Genomic DNA, 14,657 nt, shown 5'->3' with positions numbered 1-14,657 from the left:
GTAACTAAATCATATATACATGCTGCAAATGCCCCTGCTCGAATTGAAATTCCAAAGAAACAAATTGAAGATAGTCATGATGTCATTAAACGCCTGAAGCGTGGAAGGCCAGTTGGTTCCAAGGATAAAAATCCTCGAAAAAGAAAATTCATAGAGAAACACAATGATCACAAAATAGAGAATGATGTTCCTGAAGAAACACATAATGATCACAAAATAGAGAATGATGTTCCTGAAGAAACACATGATGATGAAAATGTTTTGTCAGAACCACAAACTGACGAGAATCATGAAATCTCTATCAATTATATTAATACTGGAAAAATATGGAACCGAAAAGATATAGAAGAAATTGATGATATATTTTCTTATAATGTGGCAATCGACATCATAAATGATAATGAAGATCATGAACCAAAATCTTTTGGTGAATGTAAAAATCGGCAGGATTGGATAAAATGGAAAGATGCCATCCAGGTTGAATTGGATTCGCTAAATAAACGTAATGTTTTTGGACCTATAGTCCTTACACCTGAAGGTGTAAAACCTGTTGGATACAAATGGGTTTTTATTCGAAAGCGAAATGAGAAAAATGAAATAGTAAGATATAAAGCTCGACTTGTTGCACAAGGTTTTTCTCAAAGGTCTGGAATTGATTATGAAGAAACGTATTCTCCCGTGATGGATGCAATTACGTTTCGGTATTTGATTAGCCTGGCAGTATCTGAAAATTTAGAAATGCATCTTATGGATGTTGTTTCAGCTTACTTATATGGATCACTTGATAGTAATATATATATGAAAATCCCTGAAGGATTTAAGATGCCTGAAGCGCAAAGTTCAAAACCCAGAGAATGTTATTCTGCGAAATTACAAAGGTCATTATATGGGTTAAAGCAATCCGGTCGAATGTGGTATATTCGGTTAAGTGATCATTTGATGAAAAAGAGATATGTAAATAATTCAATATGCCTTTGTGTTTTCATGAAGAAAACAACATCCGGATGCATAATTATTGCTGTATATGTTGATGATTTAAACATCATTGGAACGAATAATGAAATTCATAAAGTTGTGTCATACTTGAAGGAAGAATTTGAAATGAAGGATCTTGGAAAAACCAAGTATTTTCTAGGTTTACAAATTGAACAAAAAGAATGTGGAATATTTGTTCACCAGAAAAATTATACAGAAAAGATCCTTAAACATTTTAATATGGATAAATCAAATCATTTGAGTACTCCAATGGTTGTTAGATCATTAAACATAGAAAATGATCCATTCCGTCCATGTGAAGATGATGAAGATATTCTTGGTCCAGAAGTACCATATCTAAGTGCTATCGGTGCCCTTATGTATCTTACAAATTGTACAAGGCCAGATATATCTTTCGCCGTAAATTTATTGGCAAGATTTAGCACATATCCAACAAAGAGACACTGGAATAGAATTAAACATATATTCCGTTATCTACGAGGAACGACAGACTTGGGACTTTTGTATTCAAAAGATGCTAATCCAAGTATAATTGGTTATGCCGATGCTGGATACTTATCTGATCCACACAAGGCACGTTCTCAAACTGGATATGTATTTACTCGTGGAGGCACTGCAATTTCTTGGCGTTCACAGAAACAAACACTCGTAACAACTTCATCAAATCATGCCGAGATTATTGCACTACATGAAGCAAGCCGTGAATGTGTGTGGTTAAAATCAATGACTCAACATATCCAAATCTCATGCGGATTATCATTCGACGAGAAGCCTGTGATACTATATGAAGATAATGCTGCATGTGTTGCTCAAATGAAANCAATGGGTTTTTCCTAGTAAGGTTTTTAACGAGGCAGTATAAAAACACGTAATGAAGACAATCATTATGATCATCATCACAAGGGGGAGTGTTGAAAAATAATATTTAAAATGTGTGTATTGAATATTTGAATGTTGAAAATTAAGTAAAATTAGGTGTTGAATATTGAAATTTGTGTGTGATGATGAAGGTAATGACGTAATTTAATTTTGGATTATTTGTAAAAATTTTCTATAAATAGATCTCTCATTTGTGAAGAAAATAACAATTGAGTTGAAAGAAAAATATTATAAAGTGTGTAGTGTGATAATTTTGAGAGTTTGAGATTTTTACTTTTTACCGTAAATTTTTACTTTTTCACAACAATCTATACATTTTTCACAAATTCAACCTAATAAATAATAAATAATAAATAAATAAATAAATATATTAAAAATATATGTAGTGAAATCGTGTTTGACGGCACACATTTTCACGGAAGGAGTTTCCTACAAAAGCCGCGTCTCAGTCCACGCGCCAAATTCTTCCACGGGGGGCGAGAAAATCTTTACCCGTTTCTGCGAATTTGTCAACGATGAATCCGTAATCGAAGAAGAAATCGGCGGGAAGAAGCCATGGCTCCGCCGCTTATGCAGCTCAACGGCGAGAGAGCGGTGGTGTTGCTTTATGTTATTCGAATCCTCACTTCCTCACCTTTGTCTCTCATGCCTCAAGCATTTTCCCTCTCTCTACTCTCCCTTTTCGCTCTCTGCGTAGAGATCTTTGCTGACCATGCCTCCAATCCTCTGGTGCACTACTTTAAAACCAGGTTGCTTTTCGTTCACTCGTGAAGACGGATGTGATTTTATGTCATTTTGTGATTTAACTTAGATATATGAATTGTTTCCTTCAGTTCGATTTTTTGGTTGGTCTAGTTAGTTTTCTTCTCGTTTATTTATTTCTGTTTTCTGGGAGGATTCGGGGATGTGAGGGTGATCGTGATTTAGCTGAAATTTTTGTTGGAGTTCTCTTAATATTTTGGATCTTGATTTGCAGTCTTAGGTTTATCCTTCTTTTGATTAATGAGCAGCTCACTAATTTTTTTTTAGGAATTTTGATTTGGGGTGTTTTTTTCCAATAGACCAGGAGCGTCATCTGGAATTTTGCTGGGTGCAGTGACACTGCCGGGCCTCATGTTTTCACGTTTGATTCAGATTTTAAGAGCGGTATCAATTCATGAAGTTGGAATCGAAGGTATGCTGGAATTACTGTAACCCTGCCAAGTTAGCCTTGTATTTTTTAGAATCTGCAAACCGAATGGGACCTAAACTATTGTTTTTACAAGTGTTCTTGTTTTTCGATGACCTTTTCCATCCAAGGTAAAAACAATGATAGGAAAGCATCAATCTTTGTAAGTTGCCACCTAGTTTTTTCTCAATGATTGGTAGGCTAGGTTGTCTTGCGCATAGATCAGGCCTTATTTTTAGATTACATGGCTTGTAATAGATCGATTTCCTGTGTTTCTTCTTAGGTGAGAAAAATAAGGATGGTTATGGCTGTATTTCTTGATTTATGTGTACCTTATCTTGTCTTTAGCGATGTAATTCGTACACGCTGCCAGTTACATCTATATTAATTTCAACAATATAATAACTTTCTAATTTCTTCCACTTTTAATGCGAATTGATTACCTTCCTTTTGAACCACATGAATCTGACATATTTTGCAATTTGTTTTTTGTCTATTTCAGAGCTTGAATATCTGAAGTTGCAATTTTGGGCTGTGTCAGCCAGTTGCTTCACTGTGCTAGTTTTTCTTTGCATCATTTGTCGACATCAGGCAACAAACGCTGATTTCACCTCTTCTAAAATCAATTTGAATGCAAAGCATAGTTTTATTTGCGTAGCCACACTAGGGTTCTGTTTTTCATCATTATTTGGGGGTAAGTGAATTTTTCAGTGTCCATTTTTTTGTAATTATTTGGAACTCATGAATATATCTTTTGATGACAGTATATATCTAGTTTATAGTTAACTGCTAGATATATTGACCTTCACCTTTTGTCTTCCAATTTACTGCTGTTGCAGGATGTCATGCGTCCTTGATGCTACTATGGGTGCTCTGTCATGGACTGACAGCAGTTATGTTACTTCAAAAAATGTTACGCACATTTCCTGCATGTGCTTCGATTGGTAAGTTTTACTTTTTAGCCCTATACATGTTGAATCAGAGCTGTGAAATGAAGGTGATAAAAAGGTTTGTAATATCAGTAATTGATTATGCTTATCGTCGCAGGCGAATCCCTTTTGGTGACGTCTGGACTTGTAATCTATTTCGGGGACATGTTGACATGTACAGCTGCAAAGGCTAGTTTCACCATCTTTTAGTTTTCCATATCTCACAGAACGTAATTATTCAGTTTTTAGTCAAAAAATATGGTTTCTAACTAGATACCTTGTTATCTGACATAATCCCAGGTATTCTCTGTGCAATATGGGATCAAGAGAAGCGAGATAAGCACCATTATTCAGGTAATATTTTCCAAATTTTAACAACAATAGGGATGTCATTTCTGTGCTATTAGAAAATCATTTTCATTGAACAGTGTGTGGAGAATTATTATTATTATTATTATTATTAAATTATCTATTCCATGCAGGGAATGATTTTTGGTCTTCTTCTCCTTCCAATGTTTTACAAATATGTGATTCAAATGTGGGAATGTTGTGCCATCTTCTGGAGCAATGGAGCTCGGGAAAACCATGATATCCAAAGATCATTTGTTTTCTACGTTTTGCTCACATCTATGTTGGTTGTGGTGGTTCCATCATGGATGCAATTTGTGCACGATCTCCACATGCATCCTTTGTTGTGGTATAACTTTTTGCAGATTCTTTTGTCAGTTTCCATAGTGCTTCCCTAGCTGTAAAATTTTTGCTATGTTTCTCATTATGATGCGAATTTCTGAACAAAATATTATTTTAACTAAATGTTTTTAAGAAGTTTTAGCTTTTACTTGATGTTTTCTGGATTTTCTCTCTTCCCCCTACCCCCACCCTTTTTTTGGTTTGCCAAAAGGATCGGCTCTGAAACTGCTCCTTCATGCCACCTTGCCTTTATGCATGTGCTCAATGGAATTGGTGTTATGACCCAAATTGTTGAAGTTTCATGCCTTTGTTTGTTTCTTCTATCTTAGCTTTGATTATGATACAGTTATACGTTTTCGGATTATCAGGGCACTCCATTTTGTCTTCTCGGAACCACTCAAGAGACTCACACTATGCATCTATTGGCTAGTTGTCATATCTGTGGCAGTTATACAATTTTACAATATATCAAAGAATAGTAAGACTGAGAGGATACTTCTTCGCAAATACTATCATCTGTTAGCTGTTTCAATTTTTGTTCCTGCCCTTGTATTCCAGGTGCGAAGATTGAAGCATAGACTAGGTTTTTACTTGGTATTTTGTTAATCTTTCTGAATGGTAATGTTTTATGTTCATTTATAGGCGAAGTTTCTTGATCTGGCTTTTGGTGCTGCATTGGCAGTTTTTCTCATGTTGGAAATTATTCGTGTAAGTCGTTAAACATACTTTGTCGCAGGTACTCAGATGAAAATATGGTTCTTTTCACATTTTTTTCCTCAACATTGATAAGTGTAGAATATTTTTTTTTGGTTCTCCACTAAAATGAAATCTCTACCGATAGGGATTCAAAGTTTCACAATCCATTTTCTTTCAGTATTCATCTATATGCTTCAGGAGACTTATACTGAAAAGGTTTCACTGAAAGTAAACTATATTTAATTTGTCAAAAACCCAATAAATTTCATCAGTCATCATAAAGATTATGACCTTCATTTCTCAAATTTGGTTTATATCAAGTGTGGTTACTGTGCAATAGAACCATGATTTGACAAAGGAAGTAGTACGGCTCTTTGCACTTTATTAATTTGGGCGCTTGAAAATACTTTGTTTATTTGATATTTATTATTATTGAAATATTCTGTTTTATTCTTGATCAAGATTATGATGAGATGTACTAAAACAATTTGATATATTACTTCAGGAACAATGTTTTAATTCTGAAGGCTCAACTGGATTTTTAGCAAACTTAAGAATATACCAATTATATGTACTTGAGATCATATCACGGTGAAAATGCTTGGCTATATTCATATATGGTGTACAACAAAGAGAGAGGTTTTGCTTTATTAAGTTAGAGTTTTTATGAATGTGTCTAGCTTGTGTGCTTCAATTGTTTCTTTTACTTTCTAAAATGGTGATAGTATTATTTATTGTATCTTTTGGGTACACTGATCTAGCTATGTTCTTACCGTGTAGGTATGGAAAATTTGGCCTTTGGGTCAGCACGTCCATAAATTCATGAATGCTTTTACAGACCATCGTGATTCCGATCTTCTAATTATCAGGTGTGTAGTTTCTGCTCTTGTTACACATCATTGTGCACCACATAATTCCCACTGATAGTCCGATTAGTTTCACCTTTTTTTTCTTTTTTGTCATTCTTCAGCCATTTTTCGTTGTTGTTGGGATGTGCTATACCAATCTGGCTGTCATCTGATTTTAGTGATCGACCACTGGCCCCATTTGCTGGAATTTTGAGTCTGGGCATTGGAGATACAATGGTAAAGTACCTGTCTTGATTTTATTGTTCATAATCTCTTGTATTGCATATCTTGTGAAGTTATTGAAAATTTTATCTCTTGACATTATTTTAATCACTATGAAACCTTATAGCATTTCTCCTGCAAAATTAGACTATGTTCTTTCTGGTCTCATTATTTTTTATGTCAGGCATAATCATGATTAATTCCTATAAAGTTGTTCCAGTGTAAGGTCAATACTAACTGGGTTTATGCGTGTTTATAATTCATGGACAATTTGCCATGTATGAAATGTATTTTGTGGTTTTCCTCGTCTGCACTAAACTGATCCAACCGAATGTTTCGTAGATAATTATTATCAGATACTTTTACTTGCTCTGTTTTGAGAGTCCCTATACATGATCTCATATAATGACTGATGTGAGAAGTAAGATTCATGGATTTGGCAGAACTGTAGCTCTTTTTTACCAAAAGAGGCAATCCATATGATCCAAATGTTGTAAAACTTGCAGGTATTTTTCCAGTCATCGTTCGCTTTTGACAACTTTTCGTCTCATGTTTCAATTTCAGGCCTCAATGGTTGGCCACAAATATGGAGTCCTTCGATGGAGTAAAACTGGCAGTACATTTTTCACCCTTTCTTTGATTTTCCCTTACTTCAATAAATAAGTTCCTTCTGCTGAAATTTTACTCTCTCTTTCTAGAGAAAACAATTGAAGGCACTGCTGCTGGCATTACCTCTGTTCTTGCGGCATGTTTTGTTCTTCTTCCACTTCTAGCTGCAACTGGATTCATTTTCACAATGGTATCCCCCCTTATCTCATGTGCAATCCTTAATTTGTGACGTCTCAGCCAATATATGTTTTTGCAGCACTGGTTCTCTTTGGTTGTAGCAGTAATCATCAGCGGACTCTTAGAAGCGTACACTGCACAGCTCGATAATGCTTTCATACCTCTGGTTTTCTACAGTCTTCTCTGTTTGTGAAAAGGCTACACTAAATATCAGGTTTAACTGGTTCAAGTTGCTAGTGCCTCGTCCTGTGTCCCCAGTACCTTTTGTAAATATAGCTGACATAACGTACACCAAAGTCATAATACAAAGAATATAGTTAGTTGTATTCCCCAAAAAAAATTCGGGTTCTGCAGCCTCAGTTTGGGCCTTTTTCCATGATGTGCTACCATGCTTGGTTATCGAGAAATTAATTGTATATCTATTTACTCTTTTTGATTTTTTTTATTGTAAATTAGACATTATGAGCTTTACAGAGTAAGAGCAATTTTCTAATGTAGAGCCATTTTTGTAGTGTTTCATGAGAATGGACTGTACCATGCATCTAACAGTGCAAAATAAAGGTTAAAAACAGTTGAAACATGTTCAACCTGGTTGAACGATGGTGATGTTAATGACAAAATGAAATCATTCTTGCAGCGCATGCCAGAAAAATGATAAAAATGTCAGAAATTAGCTTGAGAATTTATCAAGTACATTACATACAGATTCAGCGTAATGAAGTCAAAAAGAGACTTAAAACAGTCTGAATTCAGGGATAAAGCATAAGAGTGAACTTTAAAAAAACGTTAAGACTTCCATCGTCAATCTAGATCCAAGGCTGGGGTGCTATCGAATCGAGTTGAATATTATTAAAAATTTAAGGTTCCAATTAAGTATATTTGAGTTCGAACTCGATTCGAAGTTCGAAAGTTTTTAATTTTTTGATTCGAATTCGATTTAAAATCTTTGAACCTATTCGCGAGCTATTCGAACTATTGTTCGGATAGTAAAATTCGACAATAAAAGTTTGAAAGCTCGATATTTATATATATTTAATTATATTATATTAACAAAATATTAAAGCTCGCAAACGATTCGTAAATTATCGAATAAAATAATTTTGTTTCGAGTTTATCTCGAAAAAAATTCGAACATGTTCAGATTCGATAAATTTGAATACGAATCAAATATTTATCGAGTCAACTAAAAATGTTTATGAACCTATGAAGCAGCTCGATGACGCCCTAATCCTAAGCAAGGCTTAGGAATCAATTTCAAGTCTTAAATCAGTAAGGAAAGATCGATGCTAGCTGCTGGGTTCTGCCACTTGCTACATCTAAAAGACCATGTTTTGCCACATGAAACTCATCAACAATTATTAAAAAAATTTCATTTGAGAATTTGAAATTCCTCAGCATCAGTCACAACATAATGATTTGGGGAAATAATGGATTTCATATCCATTAATTCCAAGAGCATCCAAACAAATAAAATAGTGAAATCCTTAGCTCCAAATCGATTAATCCGAATTGAACCTAACATAATTCAATAATAACAATACTAATAAAGAAACAAGAACTACGTGTCATGGGTATATATTAAACAAACAATAGCCTTTACCAACATCGCATCAAATTTCGCACAAGGTATTTTCTTGATATTTGCATTCACAACAGTCTGCGGCACAAGAATTATATAAAGTTGAACACAAACATCATAAAGTAGTCATATCATAATAATCGAGAGTAGTGCATAAACATTCATATAAATACGCAAATATATGTGGGGCATACCCTCCGTTTCAAAAACGAATATCAATGGAGAGGCCTGTCAACTCCGCCCCTGACCAAGATCAAGAATTGTAGGCAAAACTATAAATAGTATGATCAAATACAAATTATGATATAATAGCTAACTCAACTTATAGTAGCGCAAGGAACTTGAGGCACCATGCTTGAGGCAAGACCAGTCATCTGAGAACGCGATACCTCGCTATTAAAAACGCAAATCTCTTCGCGCACTAGGAGGGGAACCATGACTGCAAATCCTGTTTAGTCGGACAACCCAGCCTTTTTCTTCAAGTGCTCCTTAAATTGTATGATGTCACCCTCCCACCGAGTCACGGTCTGGTTCTCACACACCCATATCTCATGAGCCACCTGATTTATAAGCCTAAAATCATGGCTTACAAGAACCATACCACCGTCCCATTCATTTAAAGCCTCAGCTAGTGAATCAATAGTCTCGATATCTAAATGGTTAGTTGGCTCATCCAACAATAACAGATGTGGTTGTCTCCAAGCCAGCCACGCAAAGATGACACGACTTCTTTGTCCATCAGACAAATTTTTCATAGGCATAACTTGAGCTTTACCAGTAAGACCAAATCTCCCCACTGCAGCCCTCATCTTCTCTTCCTCGTTTCCAGGGTACTCTTTTATCATGAACTGGAGAGCAGACAGTTCCATGTCAAGCTTCTCAGCTAAATGTTGATGGAACTGGGCAATTTTCAAATGATTGTGTCGCCGAACCATGCCATCCAGAGGAAATAGATCCCCAGTCATCAACTTCAGCAGGGTACTCTTCCCTGCCCCATTGGGTCCCACCAGTGCTATTCTTGAATCAAGGTCTACGCCGAAATCTATGTTCTTGTAGATAAGATTATCAGGGCTGTAGCCAAATGTAACTTCCACGAATTGTAGAACAGGAGGAGGTAGCTTCCCCACATCAGTAAATCTAAAAACAAGAACTTTGTCCCTGGCTACCTTCTCGGTGAGTCCACCTCGCTCCATCTTTGCCAGAGTTTTCTCCTTGCTCTGGGCCTGACGTGCAAGTTTAGCTGAGCCATGTCCAAAGCGTGCGATGTATTCCTTCATAGAAGATATCTGCTCCTGCTCCCACTTATACTGTTTCATCTGGTTCTCTTCAAGTTCAGCACGGGTCTGAACATATTGATCAAAGTTACCAGTGTAGAGCTTCAATTTCCTACTCTGCATATGGATGATATTGGTGCAGACTCCATTCAGAAAATCCTGGGAATGTGAGACCACAACCAGAATTCGATCAAAATTCTTCAATGTCTCCTCCAACCAAACACAAGCCTCTAGGTCTGCAATTAAAAAAGTTGGTCAATGCTATGATAATGGTAAGCAAACACGCTCGCTTCAAATTTTTATGACTTCACCACACAGTGTCAGAAGCAATCAAGTTAACAGAGATCAACAAACTCCCTATGATTTAGGTGAAATCAACCTCTTCTGACAAAATAAAAATTAGCAGCATTTTAGAACCTTTACAAATAATATGCAGTTGCAAAGCAATAGGTTTTCCATAGAACATAAGCAGCCACAAACATGCAAAATGAACTCGTTCTCCTTTCTACATCTGCTTTAAATAAAATGAAATACACAAAAATATCAGGAAGGCCTGCGAATACATGATATATGATGTCTCAATAAGCATCCTTCGATATTTATTTCAAATAAGCAAAGTGGACCATAACAATAGAGTTCATAGAAGATTAAAAATCATATCAAGTATGTTGCAAACAACAATGACGTCTAATCTCACCAAGATGATTTGTCGGTTCATCAAGCAATAGTATGGTGGGCATCATGAAAAGAGCTCGTGCTAGAGCAATCCTCATCCTCCAACCACCAGAGAAGTCACATGTTTTCTTTTCTTGCATCTTCTTGTTGAAACCAAGACCAAACAAAATCTCAGCAGCACGCTTCTCAGCAGTTGCTGCATCGAGCGCTTCCAAACGTTCATAAATGTGATCAAGTTGTTCTCCACCACCATCCTCCTACAATCAAATCAAACACATAAGAAATTTATGGATGGTCCGTTCTACAGGATACATTTGCTCTTGAATCTAACCATCTTATACCTGACCAGCCAACGCTTCAGCCTCTTTCTCCAATTTTAACCTCTCCTCATCGCAGTTTATAACAGCCTCGAGCGCAGACATATCAGAAGCTTCGATCTCTCTGCTAAGGTGAAAAATATCCATGTGTTCTGGAATGGGAAGCTCTCGACAACCTATTGCAGAAAGAAGAGTAGACTTTCCACATCCATTTAGCCCAAGGAGACCATAACGTCTGGACAAAAAAGTATATGAGATGGTATACTTAATGACATCAGAAATTAATTGCAATAAAATTCATAGAGGTTGAGAAGTCATCACATACCTTCCATAATTCAGTTCCAATTCAGAATCAACTATGAGATCATGCCCGTGGAAAGTGAGTGAGAGAGATTCTATCTACAAAACAAAATTCAATTGAGGATGATCACAAAAATGTGTCACGGGGCGATTTGAAATTTTTGGACAGTAACCAAGTACTTTCATAATAACATACTTTTAGTCATAATAAACAGAAAGAACGACGAATGTTTCTTTCAAACTCCACAAATTTTTTCTTAGTCAGAAATTTGACATGCCGGTATTACGAAATCTTATAAGTTCATTGGGCTAGTAAAGGATGGCTGGTAAGGAACTCCTTATTGTAGTCACCGTCTAACACAAAATATCATCATAATAATGCCACCATCAATGAAATGGTGGACTATAGGAGTATTTTCCTGGTAACAAAAATTATTGCTAAAACTTTAGGGGTCAGGTTTTCAACATTCATGAAACTGAAACAAACAATTTAAAGAGAGATATAGATTAAAACGTATAAAATACATCAATCTTTACCGATAACCATAAAACAATAGATCAGTTCCGCAATTTCCCAGATACGAAAACCAGAAAAGTCTCAGATTAAAGCTCATTAGATTTAAATGAGGAAACCAGACAAATAAATTAGCAAGAACGCGTTTTCAATTTTAATGTTTACCATATTTAATCAATTAATTTGTAGAACGGTTCCAAGTATCATCTTCATGATATAAACTTGCATAGCAACAATTCACAATCATAAACTAATAATGAATTTTCCTTCTCTTTCAAAAACCTAAGATAAATCCTCTTTCACTTAAGCATACAAATGATTAGATACCACACTTTTTATCAATTAATTCAACACTGTCAATCACAACACACGCTTAAAAAATATGAATCACCACAAACCAACTGTTCTATATTATATAAGAACTATATTAATGGATAGCTCACCCGAATATCTCTGGACAACGGATGCGAGCAAAGAACTCCGGTACACGTCCGATCTGATATCAGAAGCGCGTCGACACCATTCGCCAAACTATCGCCGTTGCTTCCATTCTCAACCGAACTTGTCGCCTTGGATGAGGCGGCCGCTGCCTTTCCTCCTCTCTTGGCGGCAGCCGCAGCTTTCTTCTGAGCCGCCTTCTTCTTGCTCGCATCCGACACCATCTACACAGACATCATTCACCAAATAAAAATCATAAGTTCCAGCAAAAAAATTCAGATACAAAAAATTGAGATTCACGCATACCTCGAAGGATTGGAATTCGGTGTTCAGGACAAGGAGAAAGTACGGGGAGATCTAGGGCTACGTGTCTCCGAGATAAGCTGGAACGTATGATATGAGAATCCGAGAACGAGGGTTCGGGGAGAAAGCGGACTCCGAGTATTTATAGCAAGTGGTAGGAGTTCAAACACGTGGCGAATTACGAAAGGCATTGGGCCAAATATATCGGAGTTGGGCCATCTGTAGATAAAGGCCCATTTCTGAAGCCCAATAAGCCCCGCTCTCCATCTTCGGATTCCACACTCAAAAACCCCCGCTACCAGCTGTGAATTTTCTTTCCAGCCTAAACTTCTGATCGGTGAATCAAATTCTTGGGAAGAGGTTCTTTTATGAATTTTTTTGTCATTAACATTTCTAATTATGCTGGGGAAGTTTCTTTTCTGCGCTGTTTGTTTGATTAATGGGTTTTTTGTCCTTTTTTGGGTGGTTGTAATTGGGTCTTCTGCTAAATGTGATTTAGTTAAAAATTTCCTGAAATTGCACGCTTTGAGGAATGATTGGTGAATTGTTTGTTCAAAAGTGCCAGTCTTTTTGGGTTTTTTCAGATATCTGGGATTCATTCTTTGCACTTCATGATTCATTTGAGTTCTATTTTCATATTGGGGCCTTAAATTGATAGTCTATGTCTTTAATTTGCTCAGTTATTAAGCAACAAACTTCCATTAATAAGCTCACCAACCAATTTAGTTAACTGACAAGATTTTAAAATTCTGGTATGTACTGCAATTTTATTTTAGAAGTCATTTGTCCTAAACCTGGAGCTTTAGGATGTTGTCAACAATGGTATTGTACTTAAAAGCAGACCTTACATTTTTTTCATTTGTTATGGTAAAAAGGTAGACTAGGTATGTGTTCGCTGGTCTGCCCCTGTTATAAACTGTCAACAATGGTGCTATAAATGAAGTTTTGTTGGTTCTCATTCTTGTAAAATTGATGCATTTGTCTATTGCTTTGAACTTTAAGAGTTGTCACGGAGATTTCTTGAATTAGCTGTGACTATCTGTTGTATCAGAATGATTGTTGCTTGTGAGCTGAGATATTAATCACGTCGTTTCTAATGCAGATCTAATGTTCGAAGTATGACTGTGCTGAAGAGATATGTGCTGAGACTGTTCATATCATTAAAGTACATTACTGCTAATGTTGTGGACAGGAACAACGGGCGAATAGTTGCAACAGCATCAACAGTCGAACACGCTCTAAAAAATACTCTCGAATGTGGCCGGTCTTGCAATGCAAAGGCAGCAACAGTTGTGGGAGAAGTGTTAGCTATGAGACTTAGAGTAGAGGGCCTTGAACATGGCCAAGGGCGAGGAATCCATGTCGCTGTGAAGAAGGAGGTCGAAAAGAAAGGGTTCAAGAACAGCACGAAAATCTGGGCAGTAGTAAATGCCTTAAAGAATAATGGAGTCAAAGTAATTCTTGAAGATGATAATATCGGTACTAGTAATCTTGCTTCTGGATATGGATATGATGCTGAAAATGAGTTTATGGATGACAGAAGGTGAGGTTTTTACACTCTTTGAAAGCGTTGTGCCTTGTCTTAGTGTATCCTTAATGGATGATCTTGTATAAACTGGAAACTCCTATTGCCACTTTAATGTACAAAATTGGAATATGAGCAAACCGGACGTTTGAATTGGACTGAGGAGCCACGGTTGTCTGTGGGTTCATTTTAACAAGAGGATAGGTATGTGATTTCCATTCGGCAGCATGGATAAATTTAGACAGGAGTTTCATTTCTCCACCTTAATTTGCTGATGTTTCTTAGAGAATTTTCTGTGAAATTGTAACGCATATTGATGTCACGGTCTTCTTGACTGAATCTGATTAGCATTAGTAATGATAGTTGTTACAGTTAGTACCTGAAGAATGGTTAAAATCAAGTCTTGTAATAAAATTTGTTGTTTTGTAGATGGTTGGGATTAAATTGTATTAAGATCCCAAGTTTTACGTCTGTTAGACCACATAGAATGCCACTCTCCAACGATGCAATGGAGGAGA

General features: G+C 36.3%; 3 protein-coding genes across 4 annotated transcripts; 2 read left to right on the top strand and 1 right to left on the bottom strand.

Moving 5' to 3' along the window:
- Positions 1-2,284: 2,284 nt before the first annotated feature.
- On the top strand, positions 2,285-7,713 carry LOC140959735 (dolichol kinase EVAN). Its single transcript, XM_073417732.1, has 14 exons — positions 2,285-2,624; positions 2,937-3,049; positions 3,546-3,737; positions 3,883-3,987; positions 4,091-4,161; positions 4,273-4,326; positions 4,455-4,669; positions 5,031-5,220; positions 5,305-5,370; positions 6,139-6,227; positions 6,329-6,443; positions 6,993-7,044; positions 7,127-7,227; positions 7,294-7,713. The coding sequence occupies exons 1-14, from the start codon at positions 2,431-2,433 to the stop codon at positions 7,405-7,407; spliced, it is 1,671 nt and encodes a 556-aa protein (XP_073273833.1). The 5' UTR covers positions 2,285-2,430; the 3' UTR covers positions 7,408-7,713.
- Positions 7,714-8,908: 1,195 nt separating this feature from the next.
- Positions 8,909-12,755, bottom strand: LOC140959169 (ABC transporter F family member 1-like). The gene is made up of 6 exons (XM_073416967.1): positions 12,618-12,755; positions 12,317-12,535; positions 11,385-11,458; positions 11,084-11,294; positions 10,765-10,999; positions 8,909-10,303 (listed from the first exon to the last, which is right to left on the bottom strand). The coding sequence occupies exons 2-6, from the start codon at positions 12,533-12,535 to the stop codon at positions 9,246-9,248; spliced, it is 1,797 nt and encodes a 598-aa protein (XP_073273068.1). The 5' UTR covers positions 12,618-12,755; the 3' UTR covers positions 8,909-9,245.
- A 106-nt stretch (positions 12,756-12,861) lies between these two features.
- Positions 12,862-14,297, top strand: LOC140958412 (uncharacterized). Of its 2 annotated transcripts, none has more exons than XM_073415849.1 (2): positions 12,862-12,974; positions 13,717-14,297. In XM_073415849.1, the coding sequence occupies exon 2, from the start codon at positions 13,733-13,735 to the stop codon at positions 14,159-14,161; it is 429 nt and encodes a 142-aa protein (XP_073271950.1). In that variant the 5' UTR covers positions 12,862-12,974; positions 13,717-13,732; the 3' UTR covers positions 14,162-14,297. The 2 variants fall into 2 exon arrangements, with proteins under 2 accessions (XP_073271950.1, XP_073271951.1); XM_073415850.1 differs by having other exon boundaries at positions 12,884-12,951.
- The last annotated feature ends 360 nt before the right edge of the window (positions 14,298-14,657 follow it).

The sequence above is a fragment of the Primulina huaijiensis genome, chromosome 15 (assembly GCF_012295235.1).
Source record: "Primulina huaijiensis isolate GDHJ02 chromosome 15, ASM1229523v2, whole genome shotgun sequence".
In the NCBI taxonomy this organism is placed as follows: domain Eukaryota; kingdom Viridiplantae; phylum Streptophyta; class Magnoliopsida; order Lamiales; family Gesneriaceae; genus Primulina; species Primulina huaijiensis.
The sequence above is the reverse complement of the archived record's forward strand: the minus strand, read 5'-3'. Positions and strand labels throughout refer to the sequence as shown.